Below are 18,132 nucleotides of genomic sequence, written 5' to 3' on the forward strand. Positions count from 1 at the left end.
CTTCCTACTAATAGTCGACAGATGGCGCCTCATGCCATTGAGTTCTTTGCTGTGCGTATTCTTACTTTAAATTCTTCTAGAACTCGGGGGTGTGTTTTATACACAACCGACTGGGAATGTCACCAGAGGAAAAATCTAAAAATGTCAAGTCTGGGGAGAGTGATGGGAATTCAATCTTAGTCCTCTTCTACAAATCCATTTTTCTTGGAAATGATCTGTGAGCCCATGCCTCACTGTGGTTCACTAAATTTACAATCTTTTTTTATTTTTCGGAAGTACTCACCGAAAAAAATGTCCCAGAGAAGAAATAGAGAAGGCATGTCTATGTATTTTAATTTTTTGAGGAAAATACCTGAATATGATATTTTTAACTACCCATAAACCTATTTGCCTTATTATTTATAGTGAAGCTATTTATTCTTCTGATGAATTATTTATATGAAGTTATAATTCTGTAATTCCAATTCCTAATTATTATGCTTAAAATGATTTAAACAGACACTTATGTTATGATAGCGTTCAACATTGGCACGTCTAATATTTTTCTTTTTTTTTCTCAGTTTTCTTAGACATGTTCCTGAACCGTTTTATAGTTGTCAGGTAATTTATAATTTTAGCAGGGACTTTATATGTATAACGAAGTAGATCACTTTTTTACGTTAACTTTGACTTTGAAAAATTCATACAATATCAATATACAACTTCATTTCTACAGCACCAAACTGGAATTAACAACTAATTACCTAGAATACCTACTTCTCTGAATGTTAACTGTCAGAATGAAATTCAAGTAATTACTTATAAAATGTAATAATGCAAACGTATGATTGGCAAATACATATTCAAGTTTAAGAGTTATGTAGGTGTAACATGCCAATTGAAAATTTTTTTTGGCAAAATTCGATTTCATTACTCAACAACTGCCTTCGAGGGCGATACAGCGATTATACCCATCTTCCAACTTTTCGATACCATTTTTGTAGTACGATTTGTCGTTCGCTTCAAAATAGAGGCCTCAGTTTCATTGGCGCTAAATTTCTTTCCAGCGAGCATTCTTATGGGGTCTGAGAACAGGAAAAAGTCGCTGGGGGTCAGATCTGGCGAATGAGGTGGATGCAGAAGCAATTCGTAGCCCAATTCATGCAATTTTGTCATTGTTTTCATTGATTTGTGACACGGCGCATTCTGATTTTTTAAGAGAAATTAGAAAGTAATCAATGTTAAAAATTTAATCAATGTTTAGGCAAATGATGCAACTGGCCATAAATAACACATCCTATCGAGTTGCAATTTCGCGTGTATATTTGCGATCGTATATTATTCGAACTACATCGAAAAATATTAATTTCAAGTAAGTATGGTGCAAAATTCTGTGTTGCTCAACTCATCAGAATCATAGATCATTCACACGCAAAATTGTAACTTAATAGGATGTATTTTTTGATATTGGAAATTTGTTCATATATGTTGCTTGAACATTCTATATTCTGGTAATGTTTTGTTTTTGAGTGTCATCAGAAAATTGAAGCAGAATATTGTACAGTGACTATAAGTCTATAGATCCCATTGAGTTCAGAATTTGAGAGTGAATATAAAATAACAATTTCAAGCTTTATACAGAATTTAATGATGATTTCGTCATTTATGTCATGGAAAATTCAATTATAACATCGAAAAAATCATAATGTGAACTCAGATGTCTTGGAGAGCAGCTTCACTTATGCGTCAATTGTACACTTGGAGACCACATCAGACTTAAGAGACTTTCCGTGAAGTTATCGATGAAGGATGAAATCATTGAAATCATAAAAATAATAAGGTAAAAACACACTAAACATAGATTCTAGCGAATTGTTGAAGCATCAAGATAAATTGAGAATCTCTCCACGATTCATAAACATAATTCAACTCATTGAACCGGAAAAGTAGATTGATGGTTTTAGTTTTCGTTTTCTGTAATGAAATGTGAAGCAAGCAATGAAATCACATAAATAATAAAACGAAAAACAAGCTATACATTTCACAGGCCAATAAATAGTTCCTCAAACAGTTCCATCATATAAATAGATTCACTCAGCTTTATATCCCTTTGAGTATGACTTCAGTCTGATGCCAACCGATACAAAAATAGTAAACACTTACTCGTTTTAGAGTCATGATCAATCAGCTTACTGCTCTTCTTGTTTATTTTATTTGGTTTTTCGGTTTAGCGAAATGATTTCCCACCATGACGGGGTGAGTTCTAACATTTTCTACCTATTGATCTTTTTATTTGAAATGCGAGAATATTGATTTTCAATGTCAATTCAATATCTCCAACATTTATTTACATTTTGAAGACTATTGATTGAAAAAAATCACAATTTGGTTTTTTTTGGTTTATTATACTGATTCGATTCTTTAACTCGTTGAATAAAATACCTTGTATATTAAGTATCAAGATCGTTAAGCATATTTTCAGGTTTACTGCACTTAAACAGCTAGAAACACTGCTCAGAATCATTAACATGATGCTTTTGATCGATTGTGAGCTCGCGCAGCACCCATTTTGCACACAGCTTTCTTATGTACAAATATTAGTGAATGATATGATGTGCACGTTCAGATATCTTCACAATATCTGCTATCGCGATCAACTTCGCTTTACGCTCATTCAAAATTATTTCGTGAACTTTTTTGATTTTTTCGTCGTTGACTGCCTCTTTTGGGCGTCTACTGCATTCGCCGTCTTCGATGCTCATTTCACCACGTTTAAACTTAGCATACCAATCAGTGATGGTTGATTTTCCTGGAGCAGGCCCCGGAAACTCTTCATCAAGCCAAGATTTTGCTTCAACTGTATTTTCCCTTCCAAAAGCAATATTTTATCAGCACACGGAATTCTTTTTTTTCCATCTTTTTTCAAATAACAAAAGTAGCTACATTCACAACGCAATATCTCACAAACTAATGGTCGGACTGCTGTCAAATTTTGACACGTATCGTTTGAAGGTTGGACCTAACTAAAAATCATATGGATTCGATACTAGCACCGCCATCTGTGCATCAGACCAGAGATTTTTCAATTGGCCTAATATAAGCAGCTTTTTGCATTTCGTAGTTTCTAATTGTTTGCAGTAAGTTAACTATGGATAATGTAGCCCAGAAAACGTCCTAGTAGCGATTAAGTTCATTAATAGAAATAAGCCAAAACGATATCAATTGTTGAATACATTCAGGACTAAAATTTATACACTTGGATATTATCGCAATTAGCAAACGAGATAGACCTATTCACGATATAATTCAATATTTATTGTTCATACTGATTAATGATTTTACGACAATTCGACGTCACATGTGGCTTACAAAACATCATTTGCTCAATCTAAATATTCAATTGGACAATATCATACTATGGTCCGGAAGAAACAATTTGTGAACGATGTGACGTATGGTAACAATACTCCAAGTATATTAATAATTATTATGGAGGATATTGAATTACAAACCGACGAAGTTACTGATAAACAAATAAGTAGGTACCTAATGTACTCAATTCGTTTTGAGTACAAGTCCTGATATGCTCAGCGAACGTTTTCGATAAGACGGATTAAAATTTCATTTGATGAATTTCCATTAACGATTCTGAGTGTAATAAGTGAGCCAGTGTGCATTTGAATTTGTTGTGAATTGCTGGAAATCCTCAAAGTAAGTAAAGTTCGAATTTAACTTTTAAATTCTATTCAAATGTGGACTGCCGAATATTGTGCACTATCAATAAATAATCCAAAGTATAAACTGATGATTTGGTGATAATTTAAGACATTTGGAGCATAACAAGGCATAATCACTATTTAAAATTATCGTATTTACTGTGGAAATACATACTACTTTATCAGCTCGAAAATGATGAGCATTCATTGAAAAATCTGGATGCTACCAGATTTGAAGAGAAAAATCTCGTTGAAACGATAGTTCTCCAAAATAATCATTTTGTTACAATATTTGTAATTTTCGCATTACCAATTTCGAATTGCCAGAGGATCATGCAGCTGACTGTATGAAAAATGGTCACTGGTTAATTTCAAATGTTCATGTCCCTTAATAAGAAAAGCTGATCAGAAGACTGCTTCCCAAGATATGGGGTATTTAATGTAGACATAGCGATAAAAACTACAAATTTAATATTATCATGACTTCTGAACCGAGGAACATATTTGAATAGTTTTCCACAACTTTTCTGCTAAAAGAGTCTTATCGTCTTTACTTATGAATTACTTGACTAGGCTGAAAACATATCTGCTCAGCTGTTTGGCTCATACAATTTTTTATTTTTGTTATTCCTTCATTATTTCACTATTTTCATTGGAATATTGAAGGCAAAAGAATATAATAACAGCATTCCTGAATGGCAGTTAGTATATGCTATGAAAAGGAATTCAACCAGTAGCCTTTTTAACTGAAAAGTAGTGAAAAATCCATTCAAATATGTTGTGGTAATATGGTTATATAAAATTTGTAGCTTTTATCGCTATGTCTACTTTAAATACTTGGGAATCGGCATTGACCAGAGCATTCTGAGCAGCTTTTCTTATCAAAGGCATAAAGGTCTACAAAAAAACAATACTAACATTTGAAATTAACCTGAAACCATTTTTCAGTTAGTGTATAACTTTGCTTCCGCCGTTTTGCAATAGATGGCTGTTGCGGTAAGAGGAAGTCGAAATACATAGATCGTAGAAGTCATACAATAAGATTAGGTATTTCTTAACATAACACCATCGAAATATTAGTCGATTTGTGTCTGCTTCATTAAGTTATACTCGATTAAACATGTCAGCTTACGAGCCAAATTCTTGTAATTTGCGGGAAGTTTGCTGCTTTAATATGAAGAATCTGCGACTGAGGCGCATCGAATGCTCTCAAATACCTATGGCGAGACCGATATTAGTGAAAAAACGTGTCGAGAGTGGTTTCAACGCTTCAAGAACGGTGGTTTTGACGTCGAAGACCAGCATGGCGGTGGGAGAAAGAAGGTTTTTGAAGATGCTGAATTGGAGGCATTACTTGATCGAGACTCGTGTCAAACGCAACAAGAATTGGAAGGATCATTGGGAGTGACGCAACAAGCCATTTCAAAACGCCTGAAAGTCTGGGAATGATTCAGAAACAAGGAAATTGGGTGCCGTTCGAGTTGAAGCCATAAGAGATGTTTGCTTGTGAACAGCTGCTTGTTAGTGTCATCAGAACCTAAGAAAAATTGTCACGTAGGAAAGCGGAAAATATGAGAAGGGAAAATAAATGAATACCCACGTAACTTTGCGTGGGTTTTGCAACTGTATTTTAATAAAATTGTTTTTTTAATTTCATTAAATGAAATTCTCGTAAATCATGTTTGATGTTAATAGTGTGTTAGGTTGAGAAATATTATTTGTCACTTTTATGGTGCAATTAAAATTATCGATGCAGAACGATGAAGAATCAGTCGAGTCATTCAATCATAACTTGTCAACTCGAAAAAACAATTCTATAAAGGTCATGCATTGAATATTAGGTCTACTTAGGTGTCAGCAATTTGTATGAAGGGTTTTTGAAAAAGACATAGCAGTATTAAAAAAAATTGAATTTTTGTCCATTTAAAAATGAGTTTTAGTATCTCCTAACAATACATTTTAGGACTGTTTGTACAGGGTGGTCCAACGGAAACTTAACACCTCGATTTTTCAACTTCAAAATGAAAATGTCATGTTTTAATAACTGGTCAAGTCTAGGTCGTACTCGTGCTCGTACAGCCATAGAATAAGCCTTTTATTCTGGTACACACGCAGTACGAATACTATGATTCGATTCCTCTTCTAAATTCAAAGGCGATGGTTCACGTCTTGTTGCTAGATTAGATGAAGGTACTTTATTCTCATCAGCATAAGTAAAATGTTGGATCTTCTAAAGACGTCTCTATTTGCAGCCTGTCAGTCAAACTGTTGATTTCATTTCGTAATGTTGATTTGCTATGAAGTACAAATGTATCTTCTTGGCCATTTGTAGCAATTGACTCTTATCCCAGAAATTCCAGATATTTGCCTGGATTTTCTAAATACGTTACCATACTTGTCATTAATGAACGGCGCTCTTTTATCCTAGAAAATAAAGTTTCAACCATTTCTTTACTCAATGTCGAGTTATAATGACATCCCAAATATACTAATCATGAATCGTAGTGTAGTTTCAGCAGTTACCATTTTTGCATCTTGATTCGTAACTTATGATTGGTTTATTGCTTTCTGGGACGTTTCAGAAGACATTTGCGCTCTTAATGTCTAAAAGGCAATTTTAATATTGAATCCCCGCAATTTTGAACCCGCAGAATTTCAGAGGGATCTCGCATTTGAGGCAGTGGATTCCCTAATTACATCCATTGACAAAGAATTCACTCTTAAAATGTTTCCAAATAAACGTCATTTGAAATGATAAACCGAAAGAAATGTGAACTTGCATGTTAATATCCATTGTACATATTTCACGCAGGAATTTGATAACCTACATAAATATCCTTTTATGTAACTAACAACATAATCAGTATCAGTATCAGAATATCCCTGAGATTATTGCAATGCAATGAAATCTGAATACGAAGCGAACAAGTCAATGTCCCTACACCGCAACAATTTTTTTTTGTCTGAACCTAGGCTCTGAATGAGAATAACTACACACGATTCTGTTTTAAAAAAACACGGTGTCCGATTTGATCAAGATTTTCTTTATTGGTACGGGCACTTGGGGGACACGTAACTTGACTGAAATGTTAGAACTGAATACAAATAGCTTTCTATTTATCTGCTCGACGAAAATGAATCACTGTTCCTTTTCCTGGTGCATGCTGTGGTGTTCAATTATTATGACTCGAAATCATGCTGGTGGGTGCAGCAAGATAATAATGTAATAGGGTTAAGGCTTGCAGAGATAAATGTAACGAAGAGGAGGTCATGAACTATATTGTAACAGACAAGGATGATATATTTGAGTGAAAATGAAATCCAAATGTTTAGATTAGATTGTATCAGATAAGGGTCAAACGATTGGATAAGTACCTAAGCTGTGTATTACACTAGATTGCATTCTATTATTAATTTTCATTTTCGTTAGTGTGGAAAGACCTTACTTATTAATTTTCTTGGAATAAAAAAAAATTAGATGACTTTTTTATAGAAGAATAAATACAGGGGGTTTCCAAGTTAAAAATAAACCTTGAAGGAGATGTTAGTTCCACTCATTTGCTGTCGATTGAGCCATATTTATTGATAACCGAAAATCAACAGTTTCCGGGAAAACGGGCTAATTGAAAAGTCCCCGGTCTACCATAGTAGAACACATTTTTTTGGGAAAATTTAATTTTATTATTCAACATAGTTGCCTTCGAGGGCGATACAGCGATTATAGCGATCTTCCAACTTTTCGATACCATTTTTGTAGTACGATTTGTCTTTCGCTTCGAAATATGCCTCAGTTTTGGCGCTTATTACTTCTTCATTGGCGCTAAATTTCTTTCCAGCGAGCATTCTTTTGAAGTCTGAGAACAGGAAAAAGTCGCTGGAGGCCAGATCTGGCGAAAACGGTGGATGCAAAAGCAATTCAAAGTCCAATTCATGCAATTTTGCCATTGTTTTAATTGATTTGTGACACGGCGCATTGTCTTAATGAAACAGCACCTTTTTTTTCTTCTAATGGGGCCGTTTTTTAACGATTTCATCCTTTAAACGATCCAATAACGCTATATAATAATCGCTGTTGAGGGTCTGGCCCTTTTGGAGGTAATCAATTAATATTATACCTTGTGCATTAAAGAATACTGATTCCATAACCTTGCCAGCTGACTGTTGTGTTTTTCCTTGCTTTGGATTCTGTTCATCATGTGCAGTCCACTCAGCTGACTGTCGATTGGACTCTGGAGTGAAATGATGGAGCCATGTCATCCATTGTTACATATCGACGCAAAAATTCAGGTTTATTGCACTTAAACAGCTATTAACACTTTTCAGAATCATTAACAAGTTGTTGATTTTTATCGATTGTGAGCTCTCGCGGCACACATTTTGCACACAGCTTTCTCATGTACAAATGTTCGTGAATGATATGATGTACACGTTCAGATGATATCTTCACAATGTCTGCTATCTCGATCAACTTCACTTTACGGTCATTCAAAATTATTTTGTGAACTTTTTTGAATGTTTCGTCGGTTTTGGACGTCCACTGCGTTCGCCGTCTTCGGTGCTCATTTCACCAGGTTTTAACTTAGCATACAATGATGGCTGATTTTCCTGGTGCAGACCCCAGAAACTCTTCATCAAGCCAAGATTTTGCTTCAACTGTATTTTTCTTGAATTTTCTGTATTTGTAGTTACGCGATCAACAAGTTTTTTTTTTGCACGATGCTTAGAATTGTCATTCAACATCCACATGAAAATTTTCATTTCAGTGGAACCAGCAGTTACGAAATTAACAGACTGGACGGACAGAATTGATTTTGAAGACAGATTCGTCATCATGGAGACCAAGTCCGGCTCGAAATTCGAAAATTACAGACATTTTGTGACGAAATGATAGATCTATCGGTTCGGGAACGAGCGCTCAAAAAGCAGCTGCATAGAATGCAATAACACAAATGTTACTCTTTCATTCTTAGTGGTCTCAGTAAATAGGTACTTCGTTATCAAGAAATCAACCTTCAAAATTATTGGAGCAGCTCAAACTATCGACATTGGTGTTTTTCATGCTGTCAATTAGACATATAAATATTATCGTGTTTTATTTTAAGGAAACAATGATTGCCATTGCTTTGTATCAACCTTCGCGCAAAGATGACAAGACGGATATGTTCTTATCGATTAGGTACTTCCTTTGTCGGAGCTATTAATTTGAACGGAACAATACAATGTCATTGTCTTGTATTTGAGGTTGGCGATTTATATAATGCTCCCAATGTATGAGCGAAATCCTTTCTATTGCAATACCATAAAAAATTTGCTCGGTTTCGCGATTGAAATATCCTTCTACGATCCCTAATATATATCAAAGGCGGGGTTGAAAAATAACGGTTCCCTTATGAAACTGTTATTTTGAACGACGAGTACAAATACACTTTTTTCTATAAAAGTGAAACACTCTGGTTTATGATTTCGACTTTCAACGCAGAATATTTAGGCATAATCTTCCATCTGGGCGTACAATTGGTTAAACAGTGAAAAATTCGGAGAGACTGGATCTTTTAGTGATGTCTTAAGGCCCATACATCATCAAAATTAGGGAATCCAATCCCGCACCAAAAATCAATCCCGCAAATCCGCGGGATGAAAATTATCAATCCCGCGGGTCCGCAAAAATTGCGGGATATATATAATCTTTGTACTCAACCTATTGAACATGCTCATAAAAAGATCTTATGCTAATAAAAACATAATATTATAGTTTAAAAGTTTTTTTTCGAATATTTCAGATTTTACCTATAATTTCTGAAATATTGTACCTACTAATCGCCAAACTGCAAGCATTTTCGTGACCAACATGGTCGAATCAATCAATAAAAGGGTACAATAGTTCCCTGAAGAATTTTTTAATTTTTTTTCAATTTTGGAAAATTTTAAGAAAATTTTTTGACGAAAATTTTTTCAGGTGGGATCGAAATTCGGTTAATCATGGATCGTCAATTCTGGCACCGCTTACCGATTTTGCGTAGACCTCACAGTTTTGAGGAAATTCGAACTCGAAATTTGGGAAAGAATCAAATTTTCATACAAATATCGTTATATCTCCTAAATTATTCGTCTCAGACCTCTCAATAAAACCGTATTTTGATCATCGGGTGCTGATCTGAAACATAGTGAGGTTTCAAGGGCATAGCTTACGTCCAGGAGAAGTTGTAGCATCAGGAATTTTATCCAATTTTTTTTTCGAAAATTTCAGATTTTTACCAATATTTTCGGAAATAATGTACTAATCGCCAAACAGCAAGTATTTTCGTGATCTTCATAGTCGAATCAATCAATAAAATGGTACAATAGTCTCATGAAGGAACTTTTAATTTTTTTCAATTCTCCAAGTATGGAAAATTTTTCGACAAAAATTTTTCAGGTTTGATCGACATTCGGCTAATCAGGGATCGTCAATTCTGGCACCGCTCATCGATTTTGCGTATACCTCACAATTTTGAGGAAATTCGAACTCGAAATTTGGGAAAAAATTGAATTTCCATCCAAAAATCGTTATATCTCCTAAATTATTCGTCACAGATCCCTCAAATAAAAATGTTTTTCAAACATCAAGTTCCGATCTAAAACATACTGAGGTTTTAAGGGCGTAGCTTACGTCCAGGAGAAGTTGCAGCCTCGGGAATTTCATCTATTTTTTTTCGAAACTTTCAGAGTTTTACTTATAATTTCTGAAATAATGTGTAGTTTCATCAGTAACTAGTGTTGCATATTCGTCCGTAACTTATGATTGGTTTAATACTTTCTGGTATGTTTCAAATGACATTTGCGCTTTTATTGTCTTACATGCAATTTTAATATTGAATCCCGTAGATCCCGCATGAAAAATCCCGCAATTTTGATCCTGCAGTATTTCATAGGGATCCGCCCGGAATTGGATTGCTGCTGTAAGTGAAAATGTTGAAAAATATACAAATTTATTCATTTCTCGGCACGCACAACATTTGGGTGTCTTTCATGGCATGTTTTACCATATTTTGCATCTAGATTTGCACCTCCATCTTTATAAAGTTCAGTTGATACAAGGACTAAAACCAGTTGATTATGGAATGGCTAGAACATATGTCGATTGGGTACTTTTACAAGAACGTTTGGATGACAATTTTTCGCATCGAACTTTCTTCAGCAACAAAGCACATTATTCATTCGGTAGTTAATTGAACAAGCAAGATTTTCGCATATGAGGCCAGTGAAAATCCTCATGTAACTGCTGAGAGACTATTACATCCACAAAAAGTTACTGTATGGTGTGCAATTTAGTCTTGTGGAGTCATTGACATTTATATTGTTTTCAGCATCATGATAGAACCATATGTTCGGGGACCGAGCGTTCAAAACTGTTAAAAGATATACCTATTAATTCCTCTTTGAATTGAATTGGAAATCCTTGAAATGTGGCATATCAAATAATCAGAATGATGATGAGTCGTTCGTCTGAGATTTTTCATTATAATCGAGATTGCAATTTTCCGACACAAGTAGGATATGCACATAATCACAATGGAATTAAATGGAAGGGACTTCTTCTAATATTTCATTCTGAACCTTCACTTGCTGAACCTTCACAAGGTAGGATCAAGGTTTCTATTATCATAAAATATCACGCCTTCTAGTGGACTTGCAAGAGTACTTTTTTTTTAATTCACGACAATTACATTATCATTACGCTATGTCCGGAGGAATTCCAGTATTGCTAAACGAATAATAGGTACTCCCACACATCGTTTACAAAAGGAGTCTAAAAAATTAATTTTATTAACAGGATCGACTGTGAATGTAGTGGGCCGTCAGTTCCAGATAAAAATAAGGATTCACAAAATAATATTGAACTTACCGTCAAAAGGTGATGTTGAACAGGCAGTTGAACCCTCGGTTGAACCCCTCAAACTCCAGAACCTAAGAGTTTTGAAGAATCCAAAAATAATTTTCAAATTCTGTATTAGGAAGAAAGCATTCCTAGTCATTGTTTCGGAAAAACCACCCCTAATATATCAAATTCACCGAATTTGAAAATTTCAACTATTTTTTGTTTTTTTGAAAATATTTGATTTTTTTTTCTAGGTCTAATTTTTTCAATTGATCTAAAAATTTCCGGTTAAGCGCAGGTTTCGGCTAGTTGGGGATCGATTATTCTAATATCGCTTACCGATTGTTCATAGAACTCACAGTAAATGAAAATTTGAACCCAAAATTTGAAAGAAACCGTAGGAACTGAATTCCTACACAATAATCGTTATATCTTCTAAAATATTGGTCACAGCCCTCTCAAATAAAATCGTTTTTATAGATCGAGGTGCTATCTGAAACATCTGAGGTTTCAAGTCCCTGTCTTGCCACTAAGAGAGTTGGCAGTCTCGAGAATATTATCAAAACTTTTTGGAAAAAAACAGTTTACAACCTATAACTCCTAGAATAATGGACAAACCTCTGAACTGTAAGCAATTTAGTGATCTACGTTAACTAATCAATCGATATGTAGCTTTTAATTTTTCCTAAAAAAAAAAATTTTTCAAAGGGGGTAGGTTTGGAAAACTTGGGACGAATTTTCGATCTAAAAATTTTTGAGTAAACGCGGAATTCAGCTAGTTGGAGATCGATTATTCTGACATCGCTTACCGATTGTTCATAGGCCTCACAGTTCATGAAAATTTGAACTCGAAATTTGGAAATAACCGTAAAAACTAAAATCGTTATATCTCATAAAATATTGGTCACATCCCCCTCAAATAGGATAGTTTTTTATAGATCGAGGTGGGATCTGAAACATATTAAGGTTTCAAGTTCGTATCTTGCTTCAGGAAGAGTTGGCATCCTGAGGAATATTATCAAAATTTTTTGGAAAATTTCTGTTTACAGGCTATTATTCCCAAAATAATGGACTAAGCTCTGAAATACCAGCTTTTTCGTGAACTACGTTATCGAATCAATCAATATGATGGAACAAAATTCTCACTTGAGAACTCTTAATTGTTCGTTTCTAAGTTCTGGGGGGGTCAAATTTTCTTTGGGACACCCTGTTTACCTAACATCTATATACAGTTATGTATTCTCCAAGGGTGCAATAGGAATATGCATGACGTCAAAAACTCCCTACTATACATGAACTGTTTTATGTGAGAAAACGAGTGTAAATTATGTTAAATTCGAATTCTGATATTTGGGAATTAGGTATTTCCAATTAATTATATCGAATAGTTTATCATCATAATGAAACATGTGTAATTTAGTTTATAATTATTTCTTATCTATGTAATAAACTTTTGACAAGCTTAATGCAATATCAAGGAATCAAAAAATATGTTTTTATTGCAGATTCTGGCTATTAATTAGCCATTTGCGAAAGAATGCTTTATTAACATACGTATACTGAAACTTGTTTCTGTTAATGATCCGGAAAAATTAAGAAGAATAAAATTTCATAAATGGCAAAAACTCATTTATATTGAATTCTCATAAAATGGCGCAAGTAAATGCTCAGGAAGTTATTAACAAGTTTCTTGATTTTCGAAATTATTCAAAACTGTAGTTTCAAGATTTTATTAAATTTCGAAAATATGTTTCATTGATTTGAATTAAATTGTCAGTGTTTCTTTTTGCTTTAAGGGGATGAAACATTTGCGTTATCTATGATAATATCTGTAAACTATATTCGGTGGCCACCTAGGATCTCCGGATTAGGCAACGAATTAGGGACACCCGATACATTTGTCAATAAAAGACCCTGTATATGCAGTTTTGTTGCGCAGTAGGGTCATGAATGAAAGATCCGAAATTCTTGACATCAAATCAGTGCTTATCTCGAATTTTCGGATATTGCTTTTTTTAATATATTTCTTTGATCCTTCCGTTCACACTATTTTTCTGTGTTATTCAGCCTGACTCACTTAACTTTTACTCCAGTCGTAAATGCTGGTTTATAGACCAATTCATACTGTCACTTTATGAAAAGTTATGTTGGTATATACCAACTTGTTTTGCGTAACAGGGAACAGGATATGAAATCAGATCATCTAGAATATGTCAGCAGATTTTTCTTGTTACACTTGAGGGAATTGTATGGTCTCAAATTAATTTTGGTCTTGGTACAATATCATACGATATACCAAATACATGATACAAAATTAGGTGAAAATCTACTTATCGCCGATAAAATTCAGTGAATTATTCATTGAAGTAAAATGGATTAAAATGTAAAATTTCTTTCGTGCGTTTTCTTCCACAACCGTTGATTCATGAATAACGTTTGCATTTGCTTATATATTCTTCTTGACGGAACTGCATTAGAAAGAAGCAATGCGTCATTTGGTATCAGCCAACACGTGGCTGATCAGTTCAAAACAGAATTAGAGATATTTCTTCTTACAAATAACCAATTTTTATGAAGTTTTCACATTATTTCCTCAAACATTAATCTACATTGTAGATAGTGAATATTTTTGATTTGCGAATGAAAAACGAAACAAAAAATTTGGTAACTTTTCGTTTTCCCAAAAAAAATTTATGAATTCTACTTTCTACAAAGCACTGATGTATATTCAATATATTCGTGAAAAAAAACTACCAGAAACCATTACGAAAGAAGTGAAACTATAATTCCATGAAAATTATAATCGACTGCCAACATTCCATATTGTTGGCATATCTTACCTCTCACCGATGATCAGATCAAAATATTCGATCAAAATTCTTCATATCTAATAATGTAAGGTTTTGGTTGGCTTGTAACAGGGCTAATTTAATAGGCCAATTGAAAAGTCCCCGGTCTACCATAGTAAAACACATTTTTTTTGCAAAATTCGATATTATTATTCAACATACAGGGCGATACAGCGATTATAGCGATTTTCCAACTTTTCGATACCATTTTTGTAGTACGATTTGTCTTTAGCTTCAAAATAGGCCTCAGTTTCGGCGATTACTTCTTCATTGGCGCTGAATTTCTTTCCAGCGAGCATTCTTTTGAGGTCTGAGAACAGGAAAAAGTCGCTGGGGGCCAGATCTGGCAAATACGGTGGATGCAGAAGCAATTCGAAGCCCAATTCATGCAATTTCGCCATTGTTTTCATTGATTTGTGACACGGCGCATTGTCTTGATGAAACAGCACCTTTTTTTCTTAAAATGGGGCCGTTTTTTCACGATTTAATCCTTTAAACGATCCAATAACGCTATATAATAATCGCTGTTGATGGCCTGACCCTTTTGAAGGTAATCAATGAATATTATACCTTGTGCATCCCAGAATAATAATGCCATAACCTTGCCAGCTGACTGTTGTGTTTTTCCTCGCTTTGGATTCGGTTCATCGTGTGCAGTCCAATCAGCTGACTGTCGATTGGACTACGGAGTGAAATGATGGAGCAATGTTTCATCCATTGTAACATATCGATGCAAAATTCAGGTTTATAACACTTAAACAGCTTCAAACACTGCTCAGAATCATTAGCACGTTGTTGCTTTCGATCGATTGTGAGCTCAAGCGGCACCCATTTTGCACACAGCTTCCTCTTGTACAAATATTCGAATTGGAAAATTTAATGAAAAGGATATAGTGCTGCATCCATAGACGTGGCGGCCATTTGGCTGATACCGTTTTTCTTTAAATATACTACTTTTTTAAAAACGAAATGAAACTTCTAATTGAAAAACCCTCATATTGATTCAACAAATTATTGTCAACTGTACCATGTTTCTAATCAATACCCATAAAAGTTTCACTTCCAACATCAAAAATTTAACGTCTTTCGTCTCAATATCATCATCGAATAGGGGAAAAAACGATTCAATTTAATTGCCCTATTCGTCTTCTAGACGCCACTGCGGCCTAGTTTTACAGCTTACAGCTTTTAAGGATGATTGCTTCTCTCATACTGTGTTACTTTCTGAGAACAATAGATTGTTTGCCGTTGTTTCAGGCCGTCTGATACAGCTTCTCATCCAGCCTCTTGATACAAAATCGATCGAGCTCTGACGGATCTGCTTTCAGGGTAAATTACATTTCGGAGATAGTGAAGCAGTTTAGATGGTATTGTAAAGGGTTGTCCATTTTGTTGTTCCGAAAGTAAACGTTCAAGAACACACATTCATTTAGACTATCGATCAAATTTTCATGATCTCTTTACAGGACTCGATTCTTTGTAAGTTAATTTTCAATGACCTTTCGGGCAATAACTTGAAGGATGTTATGCACAAAGATGCACCACAAAAAAATCCAAAGGTAATAAATCACAAGATCTTGGTGGCCAATTCTGGGGATTCACGGCTTGGCTTGATTTTCAAGCTGAAGGGTGTTTTTTTTTAGAGCTATAGAAATTCAAACTGCAATAAAACAACGATGGATTATTCGATTGACATGAATTTTATTTATCCGCAAGATAATCTTGTGGCGTTACATTTTAAATATGATTTCTGGCATATGACCGCCACGGCTGGCTCGGATGTAGTCCAATCTGGACGTCCAATTTTCGATGACTTTGTCCAACATTTGTTGCCGTATATCGGCAATAACACAGCGAATGTTGTCTTCCAAATGGTCAAGGGTTTATGGCTTATCCGCATAGACCAATGACTTTACATAGCCCCACAGAAAGTAGTCTAGCGGTGTTAAATCACAAGATCTTGGAGGCCAATTCACAGGTCCAAAACGTGAAATTAGGCGGTCACCAAACGTGTCTTTCAATAAATCGATTGTGGCACGAGCTGTGTGACATGTTGCGCCGTCTTGTTGGAACCACAGTTCCTGGACATCATGGTTGTTCAATTCAGGACTGAAAAAGTTAGTAATCATGGCTCTATACCGATCACCATTGACTGTAACGTTCTGGCCATCATCGTTTTTGAAGAAGTACGGACCAATGATTCCACTAGCCCATAAAGCGCACCAGTCAGTTTTTCTGGATGTAACGGTGTTTCGACATACACTTGAGGATTAGCTTCACTCCAAATGCGGCAGTTTTGTTTGTTGACGTAGCCATTCAACCAGAAATGCGCTTCATCGCTAAACAGAATATAATGGACGTAGTTCGCGATACGTATTCCGCACAGAACCATTATTTTCGAAATGAAATTGCACTATTTGCGAGCATGAGTCTATTCATGATGAATTGCCAAACCAAACTGAGAATAAATCACTTGACAGCTATTAAATCGGTCGCCATCTTGAACAGTAATACCAACTCAAAGTTATATACCTCGAAAAAAAAACACCCGTTACTTGGCTTGAGCTTGACTTGTTTTCAAGTCAAGTAGTAGTTTTTCAATCTCAAGTCAAGATTTCTAGCAGTTGTATTGTGTAGTGTCACATCAATAAAAAATGATGAAATGAGAAGGAACATTGCAAAAAACACTTTCATTTATTAAACTTATTGTATAAGAGAACCGAAAATATCATCTTTTTTGAAATAGTAGCATAGATTAAATCACTATAAATCATAATAAAATTAAAAAAATAAAGTTTCTTGATATTGAGAAACCTCCAGGCTTTGTTTAATTTCATAATATTCCATTCAGGATCTAAGACACATGAGGCATCTTATAGATTTGTCACCTAACCTATTGCGGGTTCTTGTAACTGTAAGAGCAGTTCTGGAATATTGACTTTCAACAAGAGCTGAAGATGCTGGCATTGATAAAAAATCCTTGGTCATTTTGGTCAAGTTTGGAATAGTTATTTATAATACAAGTGTAGAAGGCATTGATATTCTTCCACGAGTTCAAAATTCAAAAACGAGCCACGAAGTGGCGAGTTTTGGAATGAACGAGTGGTAGAATGAGCCTTCTGTACGAGTATTATACATTATTTTCTCTAATTCATTGCATTTTCATTGAAATTAATGAAATATTTCCATAAATATCATTTAGTGATTTTTGCATTGAAAAATGTTGGTTGGCAGAACTGATTTCTTTAAGGCAAATTGATGAATTGACAGATAAAGCCGTGGCGGAAAGTTCGGAGTACCAACATAGAATAATAAAATATAACCATGAAAACTGTGCGTTTCTGATATATTCTCGCACGATTTTGTTCTACAAGATGTGGAAGAATGAACGGAATAACCACAGAATTAGAGAAAGATATTTCTGAAACTACCAAAATCTACCAATAGATTTCATAGAAATGTGAGAAAACTATTAATAAAGTCACTAAACAAATTATAAAAAAAGACTTCCACAATGAGGAACTTTTTAAAATGTATAATGGTGAAAACCTCATATAAATCGATGGTCTTTAGCGTAAAATAAAGCGTACTAATTTTTGAACTGATCGCTGAAGCATTATAGAACCCTTCTTAATTCATTTCATTGACTAATATACAGATCGTTTACAAGATATCGCATAAGCGATATGGCATCAGTATGAACTGCGCTTCGTACATGAGTTAAATGCAA

The 18,132-nt window shown here is 34.6% G+C and overlaps 1 protein-coding gene across 2 annotated transcripts in view; it reads left to right on the forward strand.

The window, feature by feature from the left end:
- Nucleotides 1-2,084: 2,084 nt before the first annotated feature.
- Nucleotides 2,085-18,132, forward strand: part of LOC123685106 (arylalkylamine N-acetyltransferase 1-like) — a 35,099-nt gene continuing 19,051 nt past the window's right edge. Inside the window, exon 1 of one of the 2 annotated variants that reach the window (XM_045624689.1) lies at nt 2,085-2,235. In XM_045624689.1, coding sequence (XP_045480645.1) covers nt 2,215-2,235 — 21 coding nt within the window. In that variant the 5' untranslated portion in view covers nt 2,085-2,214. Of the gene's footprint in view, nt 2,236-3,521; nt 3,691-18,132 lie in introns of those variants that run through there. The other variant, XM_045624690.1, reaches the window with a different exon arrangement.

This window comes from Harmonia axyridis, chromosome 7, assembly GCF_914767665.1.
Source record: "Harmonia axyridis chromosome 7, icHarAxyr1.1, whole genome shotgun sequence".
NCBI lineage: Eukaryota > Metazoa > Arthropoda > Insecta > Coleoptera > Coccinellidae > Harmonia > Harmonia axyridis.